The sequence below is a fragment of the Equus asinus genome, chromosome 2 (genome assembly GCF_041296235.1).
Source record: "Equus asinus isolate D_3611 breed Donkey chromosome 2, EquAss-T2T_v2, whole genome shotgun sequence".
Classification (NCBI taxonomy): domain Eukaryota; kingdom Metazoa; phylum Chordata; class Mammalia; order Perissodactyla; family Equidae; genus Equus; species Equus asinus.
Genome location: NC_091791.1, coordinates 610,081 through 632,326, shown reverse-complemented (window position 1 = coordinate 632,326; position 22,246 = coordinate 610,081). Strand labels below are relative to the sequence as shown.

Sequence of the window (22,246 nt, the reverse complement as noted above, 5' to 3'; positions counted from 1 at the left end):
AGGAAGGGAAGCTTGGTGGAGAGAACCGTGCAGGGGCACGGAGGTATTTGAGGCAGCACACCCAGGGCTGGCTGTGCTACCCGCTGCTGAGTCAGGAAGGTGGGCACAAGGAGGGCAGGTGACCGCCAAGGGGGCAAACCACAGGCCTGAGGGGCGGGGCGTGGCCCGCCACCTCTGCTCCTGTAGGACAAGGCTGGGCCTCATGACGCATGCTCTCCAGCCCCGGCCAGGCTGCAGGACCAGGGGCTGTGCTGCCCCCTAGCGCCCAGAGAAAACCCAGCCCATGGTCGGAGGGACTCCTGCTGACTTCAGGGAGTCCAGCCCCGTTCACCTGGACCAGGTGTGGACACGTGACACCAGGCCCAGACCTCGTCCCCTGCACAGCACCTAAACAATTATTTTGATGTTGCTCAAATGCCACATGTTTTCTTTCACTTTGTCTTTATTTGAGACCAAAGAAAAAAAATCACAGAGAGGGAAGCTGCTCTGTTTAAGAGAGCAGAGCAGCAAGGCCACAGACACTGCTCTGGTCTGGGCGCAGGTCCAAAGCGAAACACGGCCCTGGGAGCCGGGATGAGCTGAGCGCAGACAACACCCAGGCTTCATGTTTAAATGCTGACAACACACAACACACGTGTTTCAGGAATATCTGACTAAAAACCCTGAATGTATTCCTCCGTAGCACTGCCAGCACCTACGTCCTTCCTTCAGTTGGGGAGGGGGTAGGGCCCTGAGGGCCTCACTGTGCGGCCACGGCCACCCTGGGTGCTGGTGCGGGGGGGCCACGTGGAATGGGCACTTGAGGGGCTGCCGTCTGGCTCCGCTCTGCAGACAGGCGCTCCAGGCGCTCCGTGTAGAAGCCATTGAAGTCGAGCCTGTGGGGAAGACAGGGGTGGAGGTGAGAGAGCAGAGGGGCGGGAGAGCGAGGGAGGCCCGGGCCTGCAGTGAGCGGGGTGGGGACCATGACGGGCAGTGGCGTGGGTGGAGAGCTGCCCACCCACCTGGAGATGACGCTGGCCATGCCCTGCTCGCAGTCGCTGGTGCTGTAGATGCTCAGTCGGGCCAGAAGGTCGAGCAGGTAGGCTGAGAAGTTCTTATCAAACTTATTGATGGTGGCCTCGAAGCTGGAGGCCAGCTGAGGAGCGTCCACGTGCTCGGCCAGGTACTGGAAGACACATTAGCGTCATGAGCCGGCCTGGCCCCTGGGTCTCGGCACGACTCTCCAACGGCTCAGCTGTCCTTCTCCCCCCCTTTTTTTAATAGAAGAATGGGTTTCAGGAAGTTTTCGTGTGATAAACGTAAAAATTACAGCATCTTAAAGTTCCTGAGACCACAGGACATAGAGACACGACTGGGCTGCTGGCGCCCTGCACCTACCGCCACATGGAACCTTGGGTTTCCTTTCCGAAGCTCAGGTTTTCAGGCTATCGCTTGTTTTCTCCTGGCCTCCTCTCAGCAAGGGGAACGGACTGGGGACGTGGGACAGTGCCTGGGCACCTCCATAACTGGAGCTGGTGCCACCGGGCCCATGCCCCCCATCCGTGCCCATGAAAGGACACATGCCTGCACCCGGTGAGCCACCTGACACTTCTAGTTAAGAATGGATCCTTATCGTGCTGACAGCGAGGCCCATGGCCCCGTGCCTGCTAAGCGCCAGGCCCTCTGCTGGGCGTCCCCACGGACCCTCCTCACCCGCTCTACGGGGCATCCCTGCGGCTCGCCCTCCCCACAACACCCACTGTGGATAACTGCAGCCTCGCCCTGGAGCGCAGCAGGGCTGAGGTTGGGATGAGGGGGTAAGGGAGATTCTCTCTGGCTTGTGTTTAGAACCTAATTTTACAACGGTCTTTTCTGAATCACAGGGAAGACAGAAAAGAAAGGATGGTAGTGAGTTTGGTTTTGAAGTGTTGCAATCCTAACACCATGTCACATCTGGTCAGGAAGGAGGGTCTTCTGGACTAACCCACGAGGCCACACACCTTCCTGGCCAGCTCCTTCCTGGTGCGCTCCTCGGCCCGCTCGGCTTCCGTGGGCGGCCCCAGCATGGTGCCGTGCTCCAGCGTCAGGCGACCCAGCTCACTGTCTAATTTCATGCTCTGTGTAAACCTCTTGGGGTTGGGAAGAAATGATTCTGTTAGCTACAACCCATTCGCTCCACATGAAATGTTCCCCGCTCCTGTCCGGGACACCCAGGAGGCTGAAGGTGGGAACAACCAGCTGCACCCTCACAATTTCCAAGTCTGCCTGTCACACGGCTCAAGAGCTAATTTTTCTAAAAATAGTTTCCTTCCATTGTGTTTCCATCTGGGAACCTGACATGGCTCCTAAGTGTCTACTGAATCGGGTTCATGCGCTCCCATCCCCTCTGTGATCAGCCACCACATCGCGGGCTCTGCCACCTCCCACATGCTCCCACCAGCTCCTCCAAACCAGACCTCCTACCTGTGCCTGGAACCCCACCAGCCCCCACGCAACCCCTTCTGCCTCCTGACACTCTGTAGCATCACCTTGGGGCAACTGTTTGTAACAGGTGCCCAATAAACACTTAACTGAATCCAAGAACTCAAGTTCTGATTAAAAAAAACACAAGGTGTCCATAAAAAAGCCTTGGACAGAGACACTGCAGCCAGCGGTCCCTGCCACAGTGCTGCGTGGGGTTCAAGGCAGGACACGCCCAGTGACAGCGGGAAGCAGGCGGCACAGGCAGGGCAGGGGCACGCACCTGCATGCAGTTGGTGAACATGACGCACACAGACATGAGCTTGGAGAAGACCTTGAGCAGCTCGGGGTTGGTCAGCATGCAGTCCTTGAGGCAGTTGTCCAGGAAGCTCGTGTGGTGCCCCAGCACGTCGTCGATGTTGGAGGCCTGCAAAGAGGGCACCAGACTCTTCTCTCGGAACAGCTTCACCAAGAGAAACTCAACACGTGCGAGGCTTCGGTTTTGGCTATTTCGTACACTTCTGTTTTGTTTCCATTTTTTAAACAATCCTGTGGTCTTTTGGGGGGAAACTTCAAAATACCACTAAAAGAAAATGATACTAAACGTGCCATCAAAGGTCCAAAGTGTTGGTTCCTAAGGACAGAAAGCAAGGAGGAAATACTACGACTTGCCACTTTCTGCTTCCGGCATTTAGTGCGATTGAGATTTCCAGCTGACAGGTTCCAGAGGGCCTGAACGTGCTGCGGTGGGAGTGCCGGCCCTCCACCTCACAGGCTCAGAGCTCCCTCGGAGGGCGAGGCACCCACGCTGTTCAAACAGCTCAACTCTGGGGGAGCGCGGCGTGCAGCATGGACCTCCCCCGACACTCACACGCGCTCACGCTCACATGCTCACTCACGCACACACACCTTGTCACGGTGGGAAGGACAACTGCTCTGTGCACGTGCAGAGAGCTTTGCCTGTTTCTCCTGACCAGGCACTGAGACCACACTGACTCCCTGCCGGCTCCCCGAGCCGCCACACTCTGACTGCTCCCCAGGAGTAGTGGGAGCAGCGCCCGGGAGCCTCCCTCTCCACACGAGGAAGAAGAGAGCAAAGCCCTGGGACCAGTTCCCTGCAGTTCCCTCCCTGACACCTAACCCAATGCTTTCCTCTCTGAAGACCCTAATTCATGAAACACACCCTGGTTGGTAGAGAGCCTTTGAAACATTAAGATACATTAAGCTGTAACTCACAGATTTCAGGTTTTTCTCCAGGATATGCCAGGTTGGTTCCATCACTTCAAACATCATATAGTACTGAATATTCTGGACAAAATTAAGCATTCGCTGTCGCAGAGTGAAGGCACCAGCAAACCTGAGCGAGCGTAAAGACAGTTTCAGAGGAGATGCAGAGCTGGTGTGTCCACAGCGTCTGAGAAGCACCACCTGCTCCCCAAGCTGTGCAGGTGCTGTCGTCAGGGCGCACCTCTTCCGGGCACGCCGCTCACGACACCGGCTCACACCCAGCACAACCACACCTGGGGCCACAGACCGTGTGCAGTGCCTCTGGCTTAAAGAGAGTGGTCTGCCAAGACCACGCACTCCAGTGTGCCAGGAGGAGGAAAGAAACAATCCCAACCCCCGAGGAGCTCGAGGTCCTCGAAGGGCTCATGCTCAGATGGACCTGCTGTCCTGCAGGTCTGTGCAGAGGGCTGGGGACAGAGCCAGTGTGCCCTGTGGTCAGCAAAGGCCCTGCACTGCCACACAACACAAGAAACAATGTGGATCTAAAAGCTACTAATGAGCGTTATCACATCGCCTTTTTCAAGGTGTGAAGAGCCAAGCCATCCTGCTCGAGGGAAGCGCCCTTGAGCGCAGGAAGGGCATACCACTTGGCAGAGTGCAGCGAGCCCTGCTTGGCGGTCTTGTTGCTGATCCACACGTTGCAGAGCTGCCGTTCCACATGCTTGCAGTAGAACATGTGCCTGAAGAGCATCTGATAGCGAGTCAGGGCTTTCCTACAAAGAAGGAAAGAGGCACGTAAGGTTCTGACTGACACCTGGTGCTTATTGCTGGCACCAGACGTCATAAACGAGGCTTGTGGCACAGAGCATGGACCAGGCTGCAATGTCACCAACACAGTTCTGCGCCCAGGCTGCCATGCAGCCAGTGACCACTGGACATGACCAGGTGCGGAAGGCTACCCTCAACGCTCTGTAAAACGAGGTAGTCGCTGGGCGGGGACAATCCTTTCTTCCTGGAAAACCTGAATAAATATCTACTGAGGCTGGCACCCAGAGGGACCAAGGCTCACCTGTTAATAATCAGCGACAGGGGCCACTTTACAACGTAGTCAAAAGAGAAGGCCTCGAGGCCACTCAGCGAGAGCTCGGTGGGGTCGGCATGGACCATCGCCTTCTCCTGCTTGGTCTCTATGGCCAGAACCCTCAGAAGCTGAGTGATGAGGTCATGAGGCATCAGATCAATCTTGGGGAAAGAGAAATAGAAAGGATCAGGTCCTGTCCCACCTCCGCACCCTTGCATCAATGAGCTGGAAGAGCAAATCCGGACGCAGGTAAGTTCCTCTAAAGTCAGATTCTAAATCTTGGAGCCTGGCTTAAGAAACCAAACATCCACTGATAAATCTTAATTCAAAAATTAAATCACATCCCATTAAAGCAAAAAAGAAAAGCAGAGTTCCTTTAAAAATACCCCCTGATGGTATAAATGAGAAGCCTTGTACAAGGGCAAGTGAGGAAAAGCTGAATCCTTCAGGTTTAAACCTTTTACCACAATAAGCACCAGGCCCGTCAAAAGATGAGGCACGTCTGGTGGAAAATGACAGATATGATGGGCAGAGTGTCCTGTCCACACATCATGTAGACACACACAAATTTCCACACATTTATTCAAATATTCATTAAGGGCCAACAACATACCAGGGACAGCGTGAAAGAGTTCCTATAAATCAACAAAAAGAATGACACAATCAGAAACAAGGGACAAGAACCACAATGAAGGACAAAGGATAAAGGAAGAAGAAACACAAATAGCCGATGGGAAGACGGACACGCCGAGTGTGCGGATGACAGCCCCTCCTTAGCTGGTCCACAAAGTGCAGATTCGAGTAAGATCAGTCTTCTTGTACAATGGCCATATATTCTGATCCAATAATTTCACTTCTAGGAATTTAACCTATAAAAATACTCCCACACTGGGCCAGCCCAGTGGCGCAGTGGTTAAAGTTCGCATGTTCTACTTCAGCGGCCCGGGGTTCACCGCTTCGGATCCTGGGTGCGGACATGGCACCACTCATCAAGCCATGCCGTGGCAGGCGTCCCACAAATAAAATAGAGGAGGATGGGCACGGATGTTAGCTCAGGGCCAGTCTTCCTCAGCAAAAAGAGGAGGATTGGCAGCAGATGTTAGCTCAGGGCTAATCTTCCTCAAAAAAAAAAAAAATACTCCCACACCTAACAACAGACCCTAAAGCATACGAAGCAAGAACTGACAGAGTCAGGAGGAGAGGCGTTCCGCAGTAACAGTGGACGACTTTCACACCCCACTTCCAACAGCGGCCAGACCACCGGATGGAAGGTCACTAAGAGAGGACTTGACCAGTGAACCAGCTGGACGTCCACAGGACCTTCCCACACACACTCTCCTCAGGTGCACACAGAACCCTCTCGGGAGAGACCACCGGGAGGCCACAAAACACGCCTTAGAGTCCACAAAACTGAAGTCACGTGAAGCGCTCTATGATCACGACGGAATGAAGTCAGAAATCAGTAACAGAAGGAAAACTGGGAAATTCACAAATACGTGAAAATTAAACACTCTTAAAAACAAATGGGTCAAACAAAAAGATCACAAGGGAAATTAGAAGAAACCTTGAGTCAAATGGAAATGGAAACCAACGCACCGCAACTCAGGGAACACGGTGCTGGGAGGGAAGGCACAGCTACAAATACCCGCATTAAAGAGAAGAATGATCTCAAGTCGATAACCTAACTTTAGAAAAAGAGCAAACTAAACCCAAAGCTAGCAGAAAGAAGGAAATAAAAAAAGACTAGAGCAGAAATAAACAAAATGGAGAAAGGAAAATGGTAGAGAAAAATCAAAGAAACCAAAAGTTAGTTCTCTGAAAGATCCACAAAACTGACAAAACTTTTAGCTGCAGTGACTAAAGAAAGAAGACTCAAATTACTGACAGCAGAAACGAAGGCAGGGACATTACTGTCAACCTAAGAGAGACGAGAATGATCCTGAGCACTACTTCCTACCCCAAGCCCCAGCTGTGCACAAATCCCAAAAATGACTCAAGAAAGGAAACCTGAGCAGACCCGAACCAGTGAGGAGAGGGAAGAAATCATCCAAGCCTCTCCACAAAGCAGAGCCCGGAACCAGCTGACTTCACCGGTGAATTCTACCAAATGCTGAAGAAGAATTAAAGAATTGACCCTCCCGGAACTCCTCCAAAACACTGCAGAGGAGGGAATGCTTCCAAGCTCCACCTATGAAGCCAGCATCACCCTGGTAGTGAAGCCAGACAGACACATGAAAACCACAGACCAGCATCCTTGACAAACAGACACCAAAATCCTCAACACGACGCTGGTACACCGCATCCCGCAACACACTAAAAGGACCACACACTGGGACCAAGTGGGATTTATTCCTGGGACACGAGGACGGCTCAACATATGAAAACAAATCACGCTAACAGAAGGAAGGAAAAGATACATGATCATTTCAACTGAGGAACAAAAAATATTTGTCAGGGTTGGTTCCCACCCTGTTTTTATGTCAATGTCTTTCTCAGGCAGCTGCCCCACATCTTTAGGAGTAGGCTCCCAGGCAGCCCCTGGCCACGCCCACCTTAAGGTCATCTTTGAAGGGGTCCGTGTTGGCTGTGCTCATGCGCAGGGCCAGCTCCAGCAGCGCCTCCAGGCGGGTGGGTGTGATGTCATCCACTGGCTTCTTCAGCTCCTCCTCAGTGAGGTCCATGAAGTGCACGAAGAAGTCCCCCTGGTCCATCAGGAAGTAGCGCTTGATGGACCTGCCAGAGCGGCGAAGGCGAGAGGCAGACGTCAGTGAGGGTGCCTGACACGTGCAACAGCCTGGACTCTCAGAGAAACAAGGGCAGGTGACTGATGCAGAAAAGGCACGTGCATGCAAAGGGTTCCCACCAAAATGAGCGGTCTGAATGACGAGGTGGGCGTGCTAAGGATGTCACCCACACTTACAGTGCCCTGAGCTTCCAACCAGGAATTATGTTTAAACAAGGGGGCACTAGCAGTAAGCTTAAAACTAGCTGAAGAGAACAGCTCTCAGGCAGGGACACAGGACCACGGAGCCAGGATGTGGCAGGAGGAGATGTTGCCAGAAAGGAACTGAGGAGGGGGTTGCAGATGGGTCACTGTATGGAGCACTGAGGAGGGCTCATGGCCCCAGGCAGGGAGCAGGGCTGGGGAGCCAGGGCACCTCAGACAAGGTGACAAGGGCAGACGCTGCCCTCTGCTGGCCCCTGGGGAGGACATCCCTGCAGATGCCAGGCAGTAAGGACCGAGGTGGGATGGTCACAAATGTGCCCGGTTCCCAGGCGGGAGACAACCTGGCGGCATGCTCATTTTACAAACGACTAAACAGAGCAGCTGAAGGGAAGTCCTGCATCTTGGGCAAACACTCTCCACACGGTCTGCGCCGTGCAAGAGGCGAGCAGCTGTTCGCAGCAAAGAGCACACCTCAGGTGCGCCACGAGCTCCTTCTCCTCCATCAGGAAGCCCAGCAGGACCTTGCTGGCGTAGTTGAAAGCCTTCTCGATCTGCTCCACGTACGCCCGCTCCTTCAATGTGTAGATGATCTCTTTGGCCACCGGGCAGGTGACATCATGACCACACTCTCTGACCACATTGAGGTATTTTCCTGAAAAAGAGATGCAGGGAAGCAGATTAGAATTTTTATTGTACGTACAATAAATCACAGGCCTGAACCTCAGATACCACAGCCCAAACGCTAGCCAGAGAACTGGAAAGAGCAGACAATGCAAGAACGGTCCTAGAACCCACTTTACACAGAGAAACACAACTGTCATCTCTGAAGGACAGAAGCAGTAACTGCTGAGACTTGCTAGGCTCCTTCTCCTGGATTTTTCTAATCAGACCACAGAAACAATTTCAAAAAGCCTCATGAGAACCAGACTCTAAATCATCTCCCAGCCCTGCCCCAAACAGCTCAGCTCTCGGAACCAGGCCAGCAACGTGTCTTCCAGCAGGTGCCACACACATTTCTAAGATGGGTTCCTGACCCACGTGGGGGTGACTAAGAACACTCCCGGCCCAAGGGGGCCTGTGTCCTTGTCTGTTTTCCTGTATTGACACTGTGATATGCTAAGAAACACATATTTGACCTTCGTCCCCGGCTCCTGGCGCTGAGCTCCTAAAACCCTCAGGTCTCCCAACTGACGGGGGTGAGAGGAGCATCCTGTGCTACTCGTCAGCCCCTTCCAACAGCTCCTGAGTTCATGGTCATGACGAGACTCGTGTGTGGCAGCCCCCAGACAGCTCCAGGACGGGCTGGGGGCCAGAGGAACCAAGCTTGTGATCAGCGGGCTACACTTCTGGGGACAGGAGAGGGGCTGGGAATGGATCAGTCACCAAGGCCAACGACCTCATACATCACGCCTGTGTCATGGAAACGCCACAAAAACCCTAACAAAGGGGTCTGGAGAGCTTCTGGGTTGGTGGACACATCACCTGTCATGAGGGTGGCGCATCCCCACTCCAGGGGACAGAGCTCCTGTGCTGGGGACCCTTCCACACCCACCCTGGACCTCCTTATCTGGCTGTTCGCTGCATTCTTTACTACACCCTTTACAACAAACCGACAATCGATAACAAGGTGCCTCCCTGAGCTCTGTGAGCCAGTATAGCAAGTCATTGAGCCTGAGGAGGAGTCATGGGAGCCCCGGTTTGCAGCCAGGCCAGAGAGAAGTGCGGTGGCAGGGACCTGATCCTTGTGACGGGTTCTGAAATGGGGGCAGTCTTGAGGGACTGAGCCCTTGACCTGTGGGGCCCGCGCTAACTCCAGGTAGTTGGTGTCAGGACTGAGTTAATTTGTAGGACAGCCAGCTGGTGTCCACAGAGAACTGGCTCTTGGTGTGGAAAACCCACACCTCTGGCATCAGTGTTGTATATAAAAAAAGTTTTTGTTTAAGTGGTAACAGAGTTCTCGAAACAAAACAGTAAAGAGGAAGAAAATGCACATGAGAGACACCTCCTAGGTCAGGGAACAAAGCGAAGCCCAGCAGAGCGCACGGGAAGCAGACAGACACTGCCCAAGCAAATGAAGGCGATCTGCGCCTCAGCACTTGCTGTGTGCACAGTGGGGTGCCCGCCCCCGGAGAGGGACGCGATGACCAGGCACAGGACAGAGGAGGCATGCCCACATGCCCAGGAAGGTGGGGCCTGGGGTTTAAGGCCTGCTGTGTGCACCAGGCCCACCCCTGCCCCGCGGTGTCACCTGTGCTGAGGATCTTGCCCGCCATTTTCTGCAGGAAGGACGGGATCTGCCGCTGGACAACGGTGTACCTCTGGTCCCAGTACTTGTCATTGTAATCCTCCTGGATCTTCTCCTTCCGAAGCTCGTGCTCCTCGACCATGAACTCGCTGGAGACAGAATGCTCTTGGTAAGGAGTAGGTTCTCGAGGTTCTCGAGGATGACACGCAGAAGGGAGGCTGTGTGCTGCCCGGACAAGCTCGCCCTGCACACAAATGCCCCCCAAGCACAACCGCCTGCATGAGCGCCCCCCAGAGCACACCCACCCCACATGAGTGCCCCCTGAGCATACCCCCTGCACAAACACAGCCCTCACGAGGCCCCCCGCCCCCCGCACAAGCTGAGAGCACAACGGAGGCCCACATGGTGCACAGGGCTCCACGGAGCCAAGCACAGCCTCTCTACAGCCAGTTCTCACTTGTGAGTTAAAGTAAACCCCCAGCCTCCCTCTGGCGCAGGTTCAGAGAACTCAGCCCACACAGCTGGAATGGGAAGGTGATGCCCCTTATTCCACCCCCTTCCTGGAATCTAGCATTTCCTTCCGTCATAAATGTGGCAACAAGACGGTGCTCACATCAGGGGTAGTGCGCCCGTCACCAACAGAGACCAGATGCCTTCGCATAGTGCTTCAAACCTCCCTCACGAACACCAGGACTTGGGAGCTGCATTCCTTATTAAGCCCCTCCTCACAGATTTTGTTATTTCGGTCGTTATATTTTTATACCACAAGTTTATTTTTAAAATATTTTGACAAATATATATCAACATAATAGAACTCTTTGTAAGCCACCATGTTTTGCTCTGTGCATTTAAATACATCACACTGAGATGGGGGGCGGAGCAAAATGGCGGGGTGAGCTGACCTGGGATTCTCTCCCCTCCAAAATACAACATAAGATTGGAAGAACTGAATTTCAGAGAATAAACATAATGCCAGCTCGTTAGAGACCTACAATACCAAGAAGGCGGAGATCATAACCTTGCAGACGGCCTCGGAGGCGCTGGAACGGTAGGAGAGAACATCGCTCCCTCCCCTAGAGTCTGCGATCGCTGCGGCGCGGGTCGGGAAGGAGCGGCAGAGGGGCCGTGCGACCGGGGGATCATCCAGGACTCCTGCCGCTGGTTCAGTGGAGACCCGCTGACGGGGGGAAAGCTTCCATCCGCGGGGACCCCATAAATCAAGGGCCTTGCGAGACCAGAGAACAGAACTGATCTGAACCCAGACCGGCGCGTGTGAGTAACAGCCCCTCCCCCCAACAAAGCCAGTGGGCGCAGCCATCTCGCCCCAAGGCGGAGAGCTAACACGCCGCTCTCGACCCCCATCTAGTGGCGACAGGCTGTAACTGCAACTGAATTCTACCACCATGCGAAAAAACCGCTCCTCTACCATCCAGCAATTTATAAAAGCCCCAGACCAGAAGGAAAACAATAAAAACACAGAATTAAGTCCTGAGGACTTGGAATTAGGAAAACTAAGTGATAATGAATTCAGAGCAGCTATAATCAAAAAACTCAATGAGGTAGAGAGAAAGATAAACAAGCCGAGTTCTGGAGTTACTTCACAAAAGAGATTGAAATCATAAAGAAGAATCAAACAGAATTACTTGAGATGAAAAACACAATGGACCAGATGAAACAGAATACGGATCCCTGAATGCCCGTGTAGACAACATAGAGGAGAAAATTAGCATAATAGAAGATAGACAGGCTGAATGGTGCCAGACAGAGGAAGAAAGAGAACTGAGAATTAAAAAAAAATGAGGAAAATCTCCGAGAGATAATGGATTCAATGAGGAGTAAGAACATAAGGATCATAGGAATTCCCGAGAATATGGAAAAGGAAAATGGAGCAGAAAGTGTGCTTAACGAAATTATTGAAGAGAACTCCCCAAATCTAGGGATCGATGGAGAAATGTGTGTAGAGGAGGGTTTTAGATCTCCTAGATTTGTCAATGTAAAAAGAGCTACCCCAAGGCACATAGTAGTAAAGTTGGCAAAAAGGAATGATAAGGAAAGAATACTCAGGGAAGTAAGGAAAAAAAAGAGAATAACCTATAAAAGAGCCCCTATCAGACTGTCAGCGGATTTCTCTACAGAAACCCTACAAGCTAGGAGAGATTGGAGTGATATATTCAAAGCTTTAAAGGATAAAAACCTTCAGCCAAGAATACTCTATCCAGCAAGAATTTCCTTCAGATATGAGGGAGAAATTAAATCTTTTCCAGACAAACAAAAGTTAAGGGAATTTGTAACTAAAAGCCCTCCATTACAAGAAATCCTCAAGAAGGCTCTCATACCTGAAAAAAGCAAAAAGGGAGAAAGGGGACACAATCCACAGACTAGGGAGACCGATGGATAGAACCAGAACAGGATAGCAAATATTCAACTATAGCATTAGGGTAAAGGTAAGGAAACTACCAAAACAAGGACGATCTTAGCACTCTAACTACCAATTAATAAGATGAGTTGGAATAAAAAATGAAAATAATTATTTAGGAGGGGAAGAGCAAAGGGTCTAAATCAGTATTGGTCAAGTAAGTAAGAGACCACCAGAGAACAGACTATATTATACACGAGATTCTAAATACAAACTTCAAGGTAGACACTAAAATAAAGTACAGAACAGAGTCACAAATCATAAATAAGGAAAAATCTAAGAAACCCAGCATAAGAAATTGCAGTATTAAATGGGTACTCTAAAGCAAACAGGAAAAGAAACGCAGGAAAACAAGATAATGAGCGACAGATTAACAGCACTAAGTCCACATGCATCAATAATCACTCTCAATGTGAATGGATTGAACTCTCCAATAAAAAGACACAGAGTGCAAAATGGATTAAAGAACACGATCCAACAATTTGTTGCCTCCAGGAAACACACCTCAGCCCCAAGGACAAACACAGACTCAGGGTGAAGGGGTAGAGGACAATACTTCAAGCAACTAGCAAGGAAAAAAAGGCAGGTGTTGCAATTCTCATATCACACCAAGTGGATTTCAAAATAAGACAGGTAAAGAGAGACACAGAGGGACAATATATAATGATCAAAGGGACACTTCATCAAGAAGAAATAACGCTTATAAATATCTATGCACCCAACACCAGAGCACCAAGATTCATAAAGCAACTATTAACAGACCTAAAGGAAGATGTTAAAAACAACACAATAATAGCAGGGGACCTCAACACCCCACTCACATCAATGGACAGATCATCCAGACACAAAATCAGCAAGGAAATAGTGGAGCTAAACGAAAAACTAAAACAATTGGACTTAATAGACATATATAGATCACTTCACCCTGAAAGAGCAGAATACACATTCTTCTCAAGTGCACATGGAACATTCTCTAGGATAGACCATATGTTGGGAAACAAGGCAAGCCTCTACAAATTTAAAAAAAATTGAAATAATAACAAGCATCTTCTCAGATCATAGTGCTATAAGGCTAGAAATTAATTACAAGAAAAAAGCTGAGAAAGGCACAAAAATGTGGAGACTAAACAACACACTACTGAACAAGCAATGGATCATTGAAGAAATGAAAGAAGAAATAAAAAAATACCTGGAAACAAATGAAAATGATAGCATGCCATACCAACTCATATGGGATACAGCAAAAGCTGTATTAAGAGGAAAATTCATCGCAATACAGGCACATCTTAACAAACAAGAAAAATCCCAAATAAGCAACCTTAAAGCACACCTAACTGAACTAGAGAAAAAAGAACAAATGAAGCCCAAAGTCAGCAGAAGGAGAGAAATAATAAAAGTCAGAGCAGAAATAAATACTATTGAAACGAAAAAGGCAGTAGAAAGGATCAATGAGACAAAGAGCTGGTTTTTCAATAAGATAAATAAAATTGACAAACCACTAGCCAGACTTACGAAGAAAAAAAGGGAGAAAGCTCAAACAAACAAAATCAGAAATGAGCGAGGAGAAATAACAACAGACTCTGCAGAAATACAACAGATTATAAGAGAATACCACAAAAAACTATATGCCAACAGAATGGATAACCTAGAGGAAATGGATAAATTCTTGGACTCCTACAATCTCCCAAAGCTCACTCAAGAAGAGGCAGACAATTTGAACAGACCAATGACAAGGAAAGAGATTGAAACAGCAATCAAAAACATCCCAAAGAATAAAACCCCAGGACCAGATGGCTTTCCTGGGGAATTCTACCAAACTTTCAGAGAGGATTTAATACCTATCCTTTTCAAGCTATTCCAAAAAGTTAGGGAAGATGGAACACTTCCTAACACATTCTATGAGGCCAACATCACGCTGATACCAAAACCTGACAAGGACATCACGAAAAAAAAGAACTACAGGCCAAAATCACTGATAAACATAGATGCAAAAATTCTAAACAAAATTTTGGCAACCAGAATTCAGCAATTCATCAAAAGAATCATACATCATGATCAGGTGGGATTCATACCAGGGACACAGGGATGGTTCAACATCCGCAAATCAATCAACGTGATACACCACATCAACAAACTGAGGAATAAAAACCACATGATCATCTCAATAGATGCAGAGAAGGCATTTGACAAGATCCAACAGCCATTTGTGATAAAAACTCTGAACAAAATGGGCATAGAAGGAAACTACCTCAACATAATAAAGGCCATATACGACAAACCCATAGCCAACATCATACTCAATGGGCAAAAACTGAACGCCATCCCCCTGAAAACAGGAACGAGACAAGGATGCCCTCTATCACCACTCTTATTTAACATAGTACTGGAGGTCCTGGCCAGAGCAATCAGGCAAGGAAAAGGAATAAAAGGAATCCAAATAGGGAGGGAAGAAGTGAAACTCTCACTGTTTGCAGACGACATGATCTTATATATAGAAAACCCCAAAGAATCCATTGGAAAACTGTTAGAAGTAATCAACAACTACAGCAAAGTTGCAGGGTATAAAACCAATTTGCATAAATCAGTAGCATTTCTATACTCCAGTAATGAACCAACAGAAAAAGAACTCAAGAATACAATACCATTCACAATCGCAACAAAAAGAATAGAATACCTTGGGGTAAATTTAACCAAGGAAGTGAAGGACCTATATAATGAAAATTACAAGGCCTTTCTGAGAGAACTGGATGACGACATAAGGAGATGGAAAGACATTCCATGTACATGGATTGGAAGAATAAACATAGTTAAAATGTCCGTTCTACCTAAAGCAATCTACAGATTCAACGCCATCCCAATCAGAATCCCAATGACATTCTTTACAGAATTAGAACAAAGAATCCTAAAATTCATATGGGGCAACAAAAGACCCCGAATTTCTAAAGCAATCCTGAGAAAAAAGAACAAAACGGGAGGCATCACAATCCCTGACTTCAAAACATACTACCAAAGCTACAGTAATCAAAACAGCATGGCACTGGTACAAAAGCAGGTGCACAGATCAATGGAACAGAATCGAAAGCCCAGAAATAAAACCACACATCTATGGACAGCTTATCTTTGACAAAGGAGCTGAGGGCATACAATGGAGAAAAGAAAGTCTTTTCAACAAATGGTGCTGGGAAAACTGGAAAGCCACATGTAAAAGAATGAAAATTGACCATTCTTTTTCACCATTCACCAAACTAAACTCAAAATGGATCAAAGACCTAAAGGTGAGACCTGAAACCACAAGGCTTCGGGAAGAAAACGTAGGCAGTACACTCTTTGACATCAGTAATTAAAAGGATCTTTTCGGACACCATGCCTTCTCAGAGAAGGGAAACAATAGAAAGAATAAACAAATGGGACTTCATCAGATTAAAGAGCTTCTTCAAGGCAAATGAAAACAGGATTGAAACAAAAAAACAACCCACTAACTGGGAAAAAATATTTGCAAGTCATATATCTGACAAAGGCTTAATATCCATAATATATAAAGAACTCTCGCAACTCAACAACAAAACATCAAACAACCCAATTAAAAAATGGGCTGCAGACATGAACAGACATTTCTCCAAAGAAGATATACTGATGGCCAATAGGCATATGAAAAGATGCTCATCATTGCTGATCATCAGGGAAATGCAAATCAAAACTACACTAAGATATCACCTTACACCCGTTAGAATGACAAAAATATCTAAAACTAATAGCAACAAATGTTGGAGAGGTTGCGGAGAAAAAGGAACCCTCATACACTGCTGGTGGGAATGCAAACTGGTGCAGCCACTATGGAAAACAGTATGGAGATTCCTCAAAAAATTAAAAATAGCACTACCATACGATCCAGCCATCCTACTACTGGGTATTTATCCAAAGAGCTTGAAGTCAGCAATCCCAAAAGTCCTGTGCACCCCAATGTTTATTGCAGCACTGTTTACAATAGCCAAGACGTGGAAGCAACCTAAGTGCCCATCAACAGACGAATGGATAAAGAAGATGTGGTACATATATACAATGGAATACTACTCAGCTGCAAAACAGAACAAAATCATTCCATTTGCAATAACATGGATGGACCTTGAGAGAATTATGTTAAGTGAAATAAGCCAGCGAGAGAAGGACAATCTGTGTATGACTCCACTCATATGAGGAATTTAAAATTATGGACTAAGAACAGTTTAGTGGATACCAGGGGAAAGGTGGGGTGGGGGGTGGGCACAAAGGGTGAAGTGGTGCACCTACAACACGACTGACAAACATTAATGTACAACTGAAATTTCACAAGATTGTAACCTATCATTAACTCAATAAAAAAAAAAAAAAAAAATAAATAAATAAATACATCACACTGAGGAAGAGCCCACAGACCTCAGGAGACCGTGAGGGAAGCCCACACAAAGGAGGGAAAGAGCCCGATTCGAGACAATTTTAATGTCCTCCACACAAGAGAATAAAGCTGCTGAGGCGCAGCCAGGAGGACGCGGCCTCCCTGGGCTGCACGGCTGCACGCGGACATGCACTCCTTCAAGCCCAGACTTGTCTCGTCACCCCCCGAGCCTACCTGTACGGGTCATTAATTATTCCTCTGTAGATCCACTTTTCTAGAATCTCAAAGTAGGGCACGCTGGCGGCCTTGGTGAGGTACAGGCACAGCTCCTGCGCCTGGCTGTCGCCCGTGTAGTTGAAGCTGCGGTCGTGGAGAAGGCTCAGGGTTGAGCCCCCGAGACACTCGCCTTTATCCACCGAGGTGGCTGCAAGGAGGAGGAGGTGGCACTGAGTGCTGAGATGGGGGTGCCCACGGCTCTCCTGGCTGCATCATGACAGACGGACTAGAACCTCTCAGCTCATCTCTGACCTCCTCATGGGGAGAGGTGCTTCTTTTCTGGGATAGACTCAAACTATAAGGCTGTAGTTGCTACCTAAAGTTTACCAACGAGAGCTTCCAGAGTTTTCCTCCTGCAAATTAATAAAACATGAAGCAACACAGGCTTTGGCCTCACACCCCTGATGTCCAAAAGTAAGAAACGAATGACTAGCACCCTGGCCCGAGGTCCCTCCCATGACACTACCCATGTCTCCTCTGCACATGCCACGAACCGTTCCACCACGGAAACGGCCTGCGCGCTGCCCAAGCCCCCAGCGGCTCTCCTGGCCTGGCTGAGGTGCTGGCAGGCGCGTACCCAGGGAGGCCAGGATGTCCACGGTGCGCATGGCCGGCTGGATGTAGAACCAGAGTTTCTGCAGTGACAGGAGGCCTTGCCTCTGCAGCTGCTCCAGCTGTGTGACCAGGATCAGGTACTCCTTCACCAGGGTCCTCATGGCAGCTGCCAAGGCGTGGTTCACCTGCCCGTACTCGAAGGAAGACTTCTCTTCAATGAACCTACGAGACAAGGAAGCACTGGGCACTCTGGAGAAGGTGAGAGCCACGTCTTCAGCTAAGAGGTCACATGTTCCAAGTCCCATCCACAAAGTGGAAGCAAACGACCCACTCAAGCTCTTCTCCCCAGAGGGAACTCTGGGACACTGGGTTCCCTGCACTTATCCCCAGGCCTTTCAAAATTGTGCCAGGAGTGAAGGTGGGTCTCAATAAGATGGGGACTTTCCTAAGAAGGGGACTTGAATGATCTTTACGGGCACCCAGTGTGACTCTGGGGGCTGAGTACGTCTGAGAAGGCCAGCGTCCAGCACCAGGTCCCATCTGGCACCTACCTGGTCACAGTGGAGTAACTGGCAGCCACCGGGAGGATCCTGTTCACCAGCTCTCTGATGGACAGGTCCAGGTTGGGGTCCACAAGGAACGTCCGGCTCTGCCTTCCAGTGAGCGGCTGGGCAGTAATGTACCTGCCATCCACACCAACCAGCACGTAGAGCAGGTCCTCCACGACAGCCGACTCCTGGGAGGCCAGGGGCAGCGTGCCTGTGGGTGCAGACACCGGCTGGGGCCATGGAGCTCGCCTCCACACCTCCTTGTTCCCAGTGACCCCCAATGGAACCAACTCACTAGAAGTCATACCCTCACTCATCTTCCTCTGCGTAAATTCCTCAAATATTTACGACATAAAAATTAAGTGGCTCATTTGGCTCTGACTGACCCCACTGGGCACCAAAGGCTGAGATTCCAACACCTCAGGAGGAGGGCGCTGGCCGCCAACAGGCAGGTGGAGCAAATAAGCTCCCTGCGCTCAGAGAAGGCCGCCGTCTACAAGGGAAGCTCACAGTTTAAAGAGCCGTCCTCACAGCATTCCTGACAACGTGCTGAGTCTAGGTTGCCCCGGCATAAAAACGAGGTTTTCTTTAAAACCTTTAAAACAGTGACCATCTCTACCAGATGCACACAGCACGAGGCGGTTCCCTCACGACACCTGACGGGCTCAAGGGCAGTCACAGGCCATGGACCACGGCCGCCCACCACACGCCTCCCGGCCCAGGTGCTCCCTGCCTCTCAGTTCACAGCCCCAGGACAACCCCTGGGGTCCTCTTGACACCTGCTGGGATGGATGCCACGCATGGGGAGGCACGGCAGCACCAGAAGAAAGCTCTCTATGAAACTGCTCCCAACCCGGCTTTGCACGGAGGGCCCTGCGGGGCGCCTGTGTCAGCCCCAGGGCACCCCAAAACCAGGGCTGGCAGATCGGGATGGCACTGCACCACACACTGTGCAGTTTACAAAAACACTGCTGGCATCACACGTCTGCACACTGCAGGCCTGCCTGTGACAGCAGGACATGTCTCTGAGCACCGCACCTGCACCCCTCACCCGCCAGCATGGTCCCTTCCAGAGAGCATCAGCAGGGCTTCAACCAGGGTGATCCTGGGATGTGAAGTAAATGGTGCGGCAGGAGGTGGGCCCCACCATGTCACCATCCTGCCCCCTGCCCCGTCACACCCTGGTCCCACACCACAGGCCCCTGGCACGGGCATCCTCCATGCACCCCTCTGGCCTTGTCGCCCGTCAGACCTTTCCTGTCCACGCTCAGACCCATGTCATCAGTACAGTTGTCCTCGGCCCGCCCTTCATCTCCACCTGGTAGGACCTCACTGGTGGGCCTACCTGCATTCTCAGCATGGTGTGCAGCGGCCGCCTGGTGCCACTCCCACCTCTCAGTGGTCATTTGTGCCTTCCCTGAGTTCCTTCCTGGAGCCAAGGCAGGCCAGCAGGGTGAATGCCCTCACTTGCACGTACACCACCCTCCCTGAGGGCCGTCTTATCCCTCTCCTCCTGCTTCTGCCCTGGCAGGGCATGTCCTTGCTGCAGGCTGGGCTGTCCCCCCATGCGCTGTGGCCACCGGGTACCCCCTCAGGTCCCGTCCCTTTCGTAAGTCTTTCTGTCTTCTGGCTCCTCAACTGGCTGTCTTGTCTATGCCAGTTGGTTTAGTGATTCTCGTCTTTGAAATCCCTGCCCTGACCCACAAGCCTGTCTGACTACCATCCTTGTCCCTAAATCACAAGGGCAGTCGTCTCTGCCTCTGAACCACTTGGGTGTGGCCTCCACGCAGCAGCCTCTGCCAAGATCCCCAAGCCTCGAGCTCCGCAGACACAGGTGGTTTCTGCTCAACATCTTAGCAGCGCCGCGCACTGGCTGTTGCCGCTTCCCCAGCCTTTCTGGACGTTCCTTCCCCGTTGGCTCCTTCTCCTTCCACTTTGTCTTCCCAGTGGATCTTCGGGGTCTGCCCTTGGGCCCCTCCACGGTTTCCTTCCAGGTGACCTCATCTGTTTTAAGGAATCAGGTGCCCATGGTGTGATCCCAGATCCCTATCCCTAGCATGCCTCTCCTGGATTTCGGGCTGGTGCAGCCATCTCTGTTGATCTCCACAATGGGGCTCCAGGCCTTCCCCCTCCATTCTCTGCATGGTGACTGGTCCTGGAGCTGGGGGTGACACCTGTGTTCACTTCCCACCTGCTGTGCCAGCCTGCTGCACACCACCAAGATAGTGCTTTCCAGACAAGGATGCTGGCCCAAGGTAACAGTGAGGTCGCACGGTGTGGAGCTGACACACATACCTGGCAGAGTGAAATCATATGGCATTTTTCTCCCTTTGACTTATTTCACTTAGCACAATGCCCTCAAAGTCCATCCATGTTGTTGCAAATAGCATGGTTTTGTCTTTTTTTATGGCTAAATAGAATTCCGTTATATACAGATACATATGTATATATGTGTGTGTGTATATATACATACATATTCATCCTTTGATGGGCACTTGGGTTGCTTCCAATTCTTGGCTATTGTAAACAATGCTGCAATGAACATATGGGTGACAACATCTTTACACATTTGTTTTCATGTTCTTTGGATAAATACACGGTAGTGGGATAGCTGGATCATACAGTATTCCTATTCTTAATTCTTTTGAGGAATCTCTATACTGTTTTCCACAGTGGCTGCACTAGTCTGCACTCCCACCAACAGTGCACAAGGGTTTCCTTTCTCCACATCCTCGCCAACACTTGTTACTCTGTCTTTTTGATACTAGCCATTCTAACACGTGTGGGGTGATATCCCATTGCGGTTTTGATTTGAATTTCCCTAATAACCAGTGCTGTTGAACATCTTTTCATATGTCTGTTGGCCATCTGTGTATCTTCTTCGGAGAAATGGCTATTTATATCCTCTGCCCATTTTTTGATTGAGTTTTTTCTTGTTGAGTTGTATGAGTTTTTAATATATTTTGGAAATTAACTCCTTGTCAGGTACAAGATTTCCAAGTATTTTCTCCCAATTGGTGTGTTGTCTTTTCCTTTTGTTCAGTTTCCTTTGCCATGCAGAAGTTTTTTAGTTTGATGTAGTCCCATTTGTTTATTTTTCTTCTGTTTCCCTTGCCTGAGTACACATAGCATTCAAAAAGATACTGCTAAAACCAATGTCAAAGAGCGTACTGCCCGTGTTTTCTTCTAGGAGTTTTATGGTTTTAGGTCTTACCTTAAGTCTTTAATCCATTTGAGTTCATTTTTGTATATGATGTAAGATAGTGGTCTACTTTCACTTTTTTGCACGTGGCTGTCCAGTTTTCCCAACACCATTTATTGAAGAAACTTTCTCCATTCTATGTTCTTGGCTCTATTGTCGAAAATTAGCTATCCATAGATGTGTGGGTTCATTTTTGGGCTCTCGACTCTGTTCCACTGCTCTGTGTGCCTGTTTTTGTGCCAGTACAATGCTGTTTTGATTACTATAGTTTTGCAGTTTGTTTTTTTTTTTTTTTGAGGAAGACTGGCCCTGAGCTAACATCCGTGCCCATCTTCCTCTACTTTATATGTGGGACGCCTGCCACAGCATAGTTTGACAAGCAGTGCGAAGGTCTGCACCAGGGGTCCAAACCGGCGAATGCTGGGCCACCAAAGCAGAATGTGTGAACTTAACCAGTGCGCCACTGGGCCGGCCCCTTTGCAGTATATTTTAAAATGAGGGAGTGTCATGCATCCAGCTTTGCCCTTTTTTCTCAGGAATGCTTTGGCTATTCAGGATTTTTGTTGTTCCACATAAATTTCAGGACTCTGTTCCATTTCCATGAAAAATGTCGTTGGGACTTTGATAGGAATGCATTGCATCTGTAGGTTGCTTTAGATAATACGGACATTTTAAATGTTTATTCTTCTAATCTTCCAATGAACATGGAATATCTTGCCATTTTTGTGTCTTCGATTTCTTTCAACGATGTCTTAAAGTTTTCACTGTACAAGTCTTTCACCTCTCTGGTTAAATTTGTTCCTAGGTATTTAATTTATTTTGTTGCAATTTTAAATGGGATTGTATGTCTTTTTCTTTTCTAACAGATCCAAACACAAGCGCAACATCACCACAGAGGCCACGACAGGAGGAATCACACCCCCCTGGGTGCTCAGGTG

General features: G+C 49.4%; 1 protein-coding gene and 1 long non-coding RNA gene across 2 annotated transcripts in view; one reads left to right on the top strand and one right to left on the bottom strand.

The window, feature by feature from the left end:
* Positions 1–22,246, top strand: part of LOC139046598 (uncharacterized) — a 25,443-nt gene extending 3,197 nt beyond the window's left edge. The window contains exon 3 of the long non-coding RNA XR_011506848.1: positions 22,175–22,246. This is a non-coding gene — a long non-coding RNA (uncharacterized lncRNA). The remainder of the gene's footprint in view (positions 1–22,174) is intronic.
* Positions 425–22,246, bottom strand: part of TUBGCP2 (tubulin gamma complex component 2) — a 31,355-nt gene continuing 9,533 nt past the window's right edge. The window contains exons 6-18 of the mRNA XM_014856869.3: positions 18,110–18,317; positions 17,581–17,780; positions 16,962–17,151; positions 9,943–10,088; positions 8,166–8,346; positions 7,300–7,480; positions 4,736–4,908; positions 4,311–4,439; positions 3,676–3,796; positions 2,723–2,866; positions 1,980–2,108; positions 1,002–1,165; positions 425–875 (exon numbers count right to left, since the gene is read on the bottom strand). Of these exons, the coding sequence (XP_014712355.1) occupies positions 740–875; positions 1,002–1,165; positions 1,980–2,108; positions 2,723–2,866; positions 3,676–3,796; positions 4,311–4,439; positions 4,736–4,908; positions 7,300–7,480; positions 8,166–8,346; positions 9,943–10,088; positions 16,962–17,151; positions 17,581–17,780; positions 18,110–18,317 (2,102 nt within the window). The 3' untranslated portion in view covers positions 425–739. The remainder of the gene's footprint in view (positions 876–1,001; positions 1,166–1,979; positions 2,109–2,722; positions 2,867–3,675; positions 3,797–4,310; positions 4,440–4,735; positions 4,909–7,299; positions 7,481–8,165; positions 8,347–9,942; positions 10,089–16,961; positions 17,152–17,580; positions 17,781–18,109; positions 18,318–22,246) is intronic.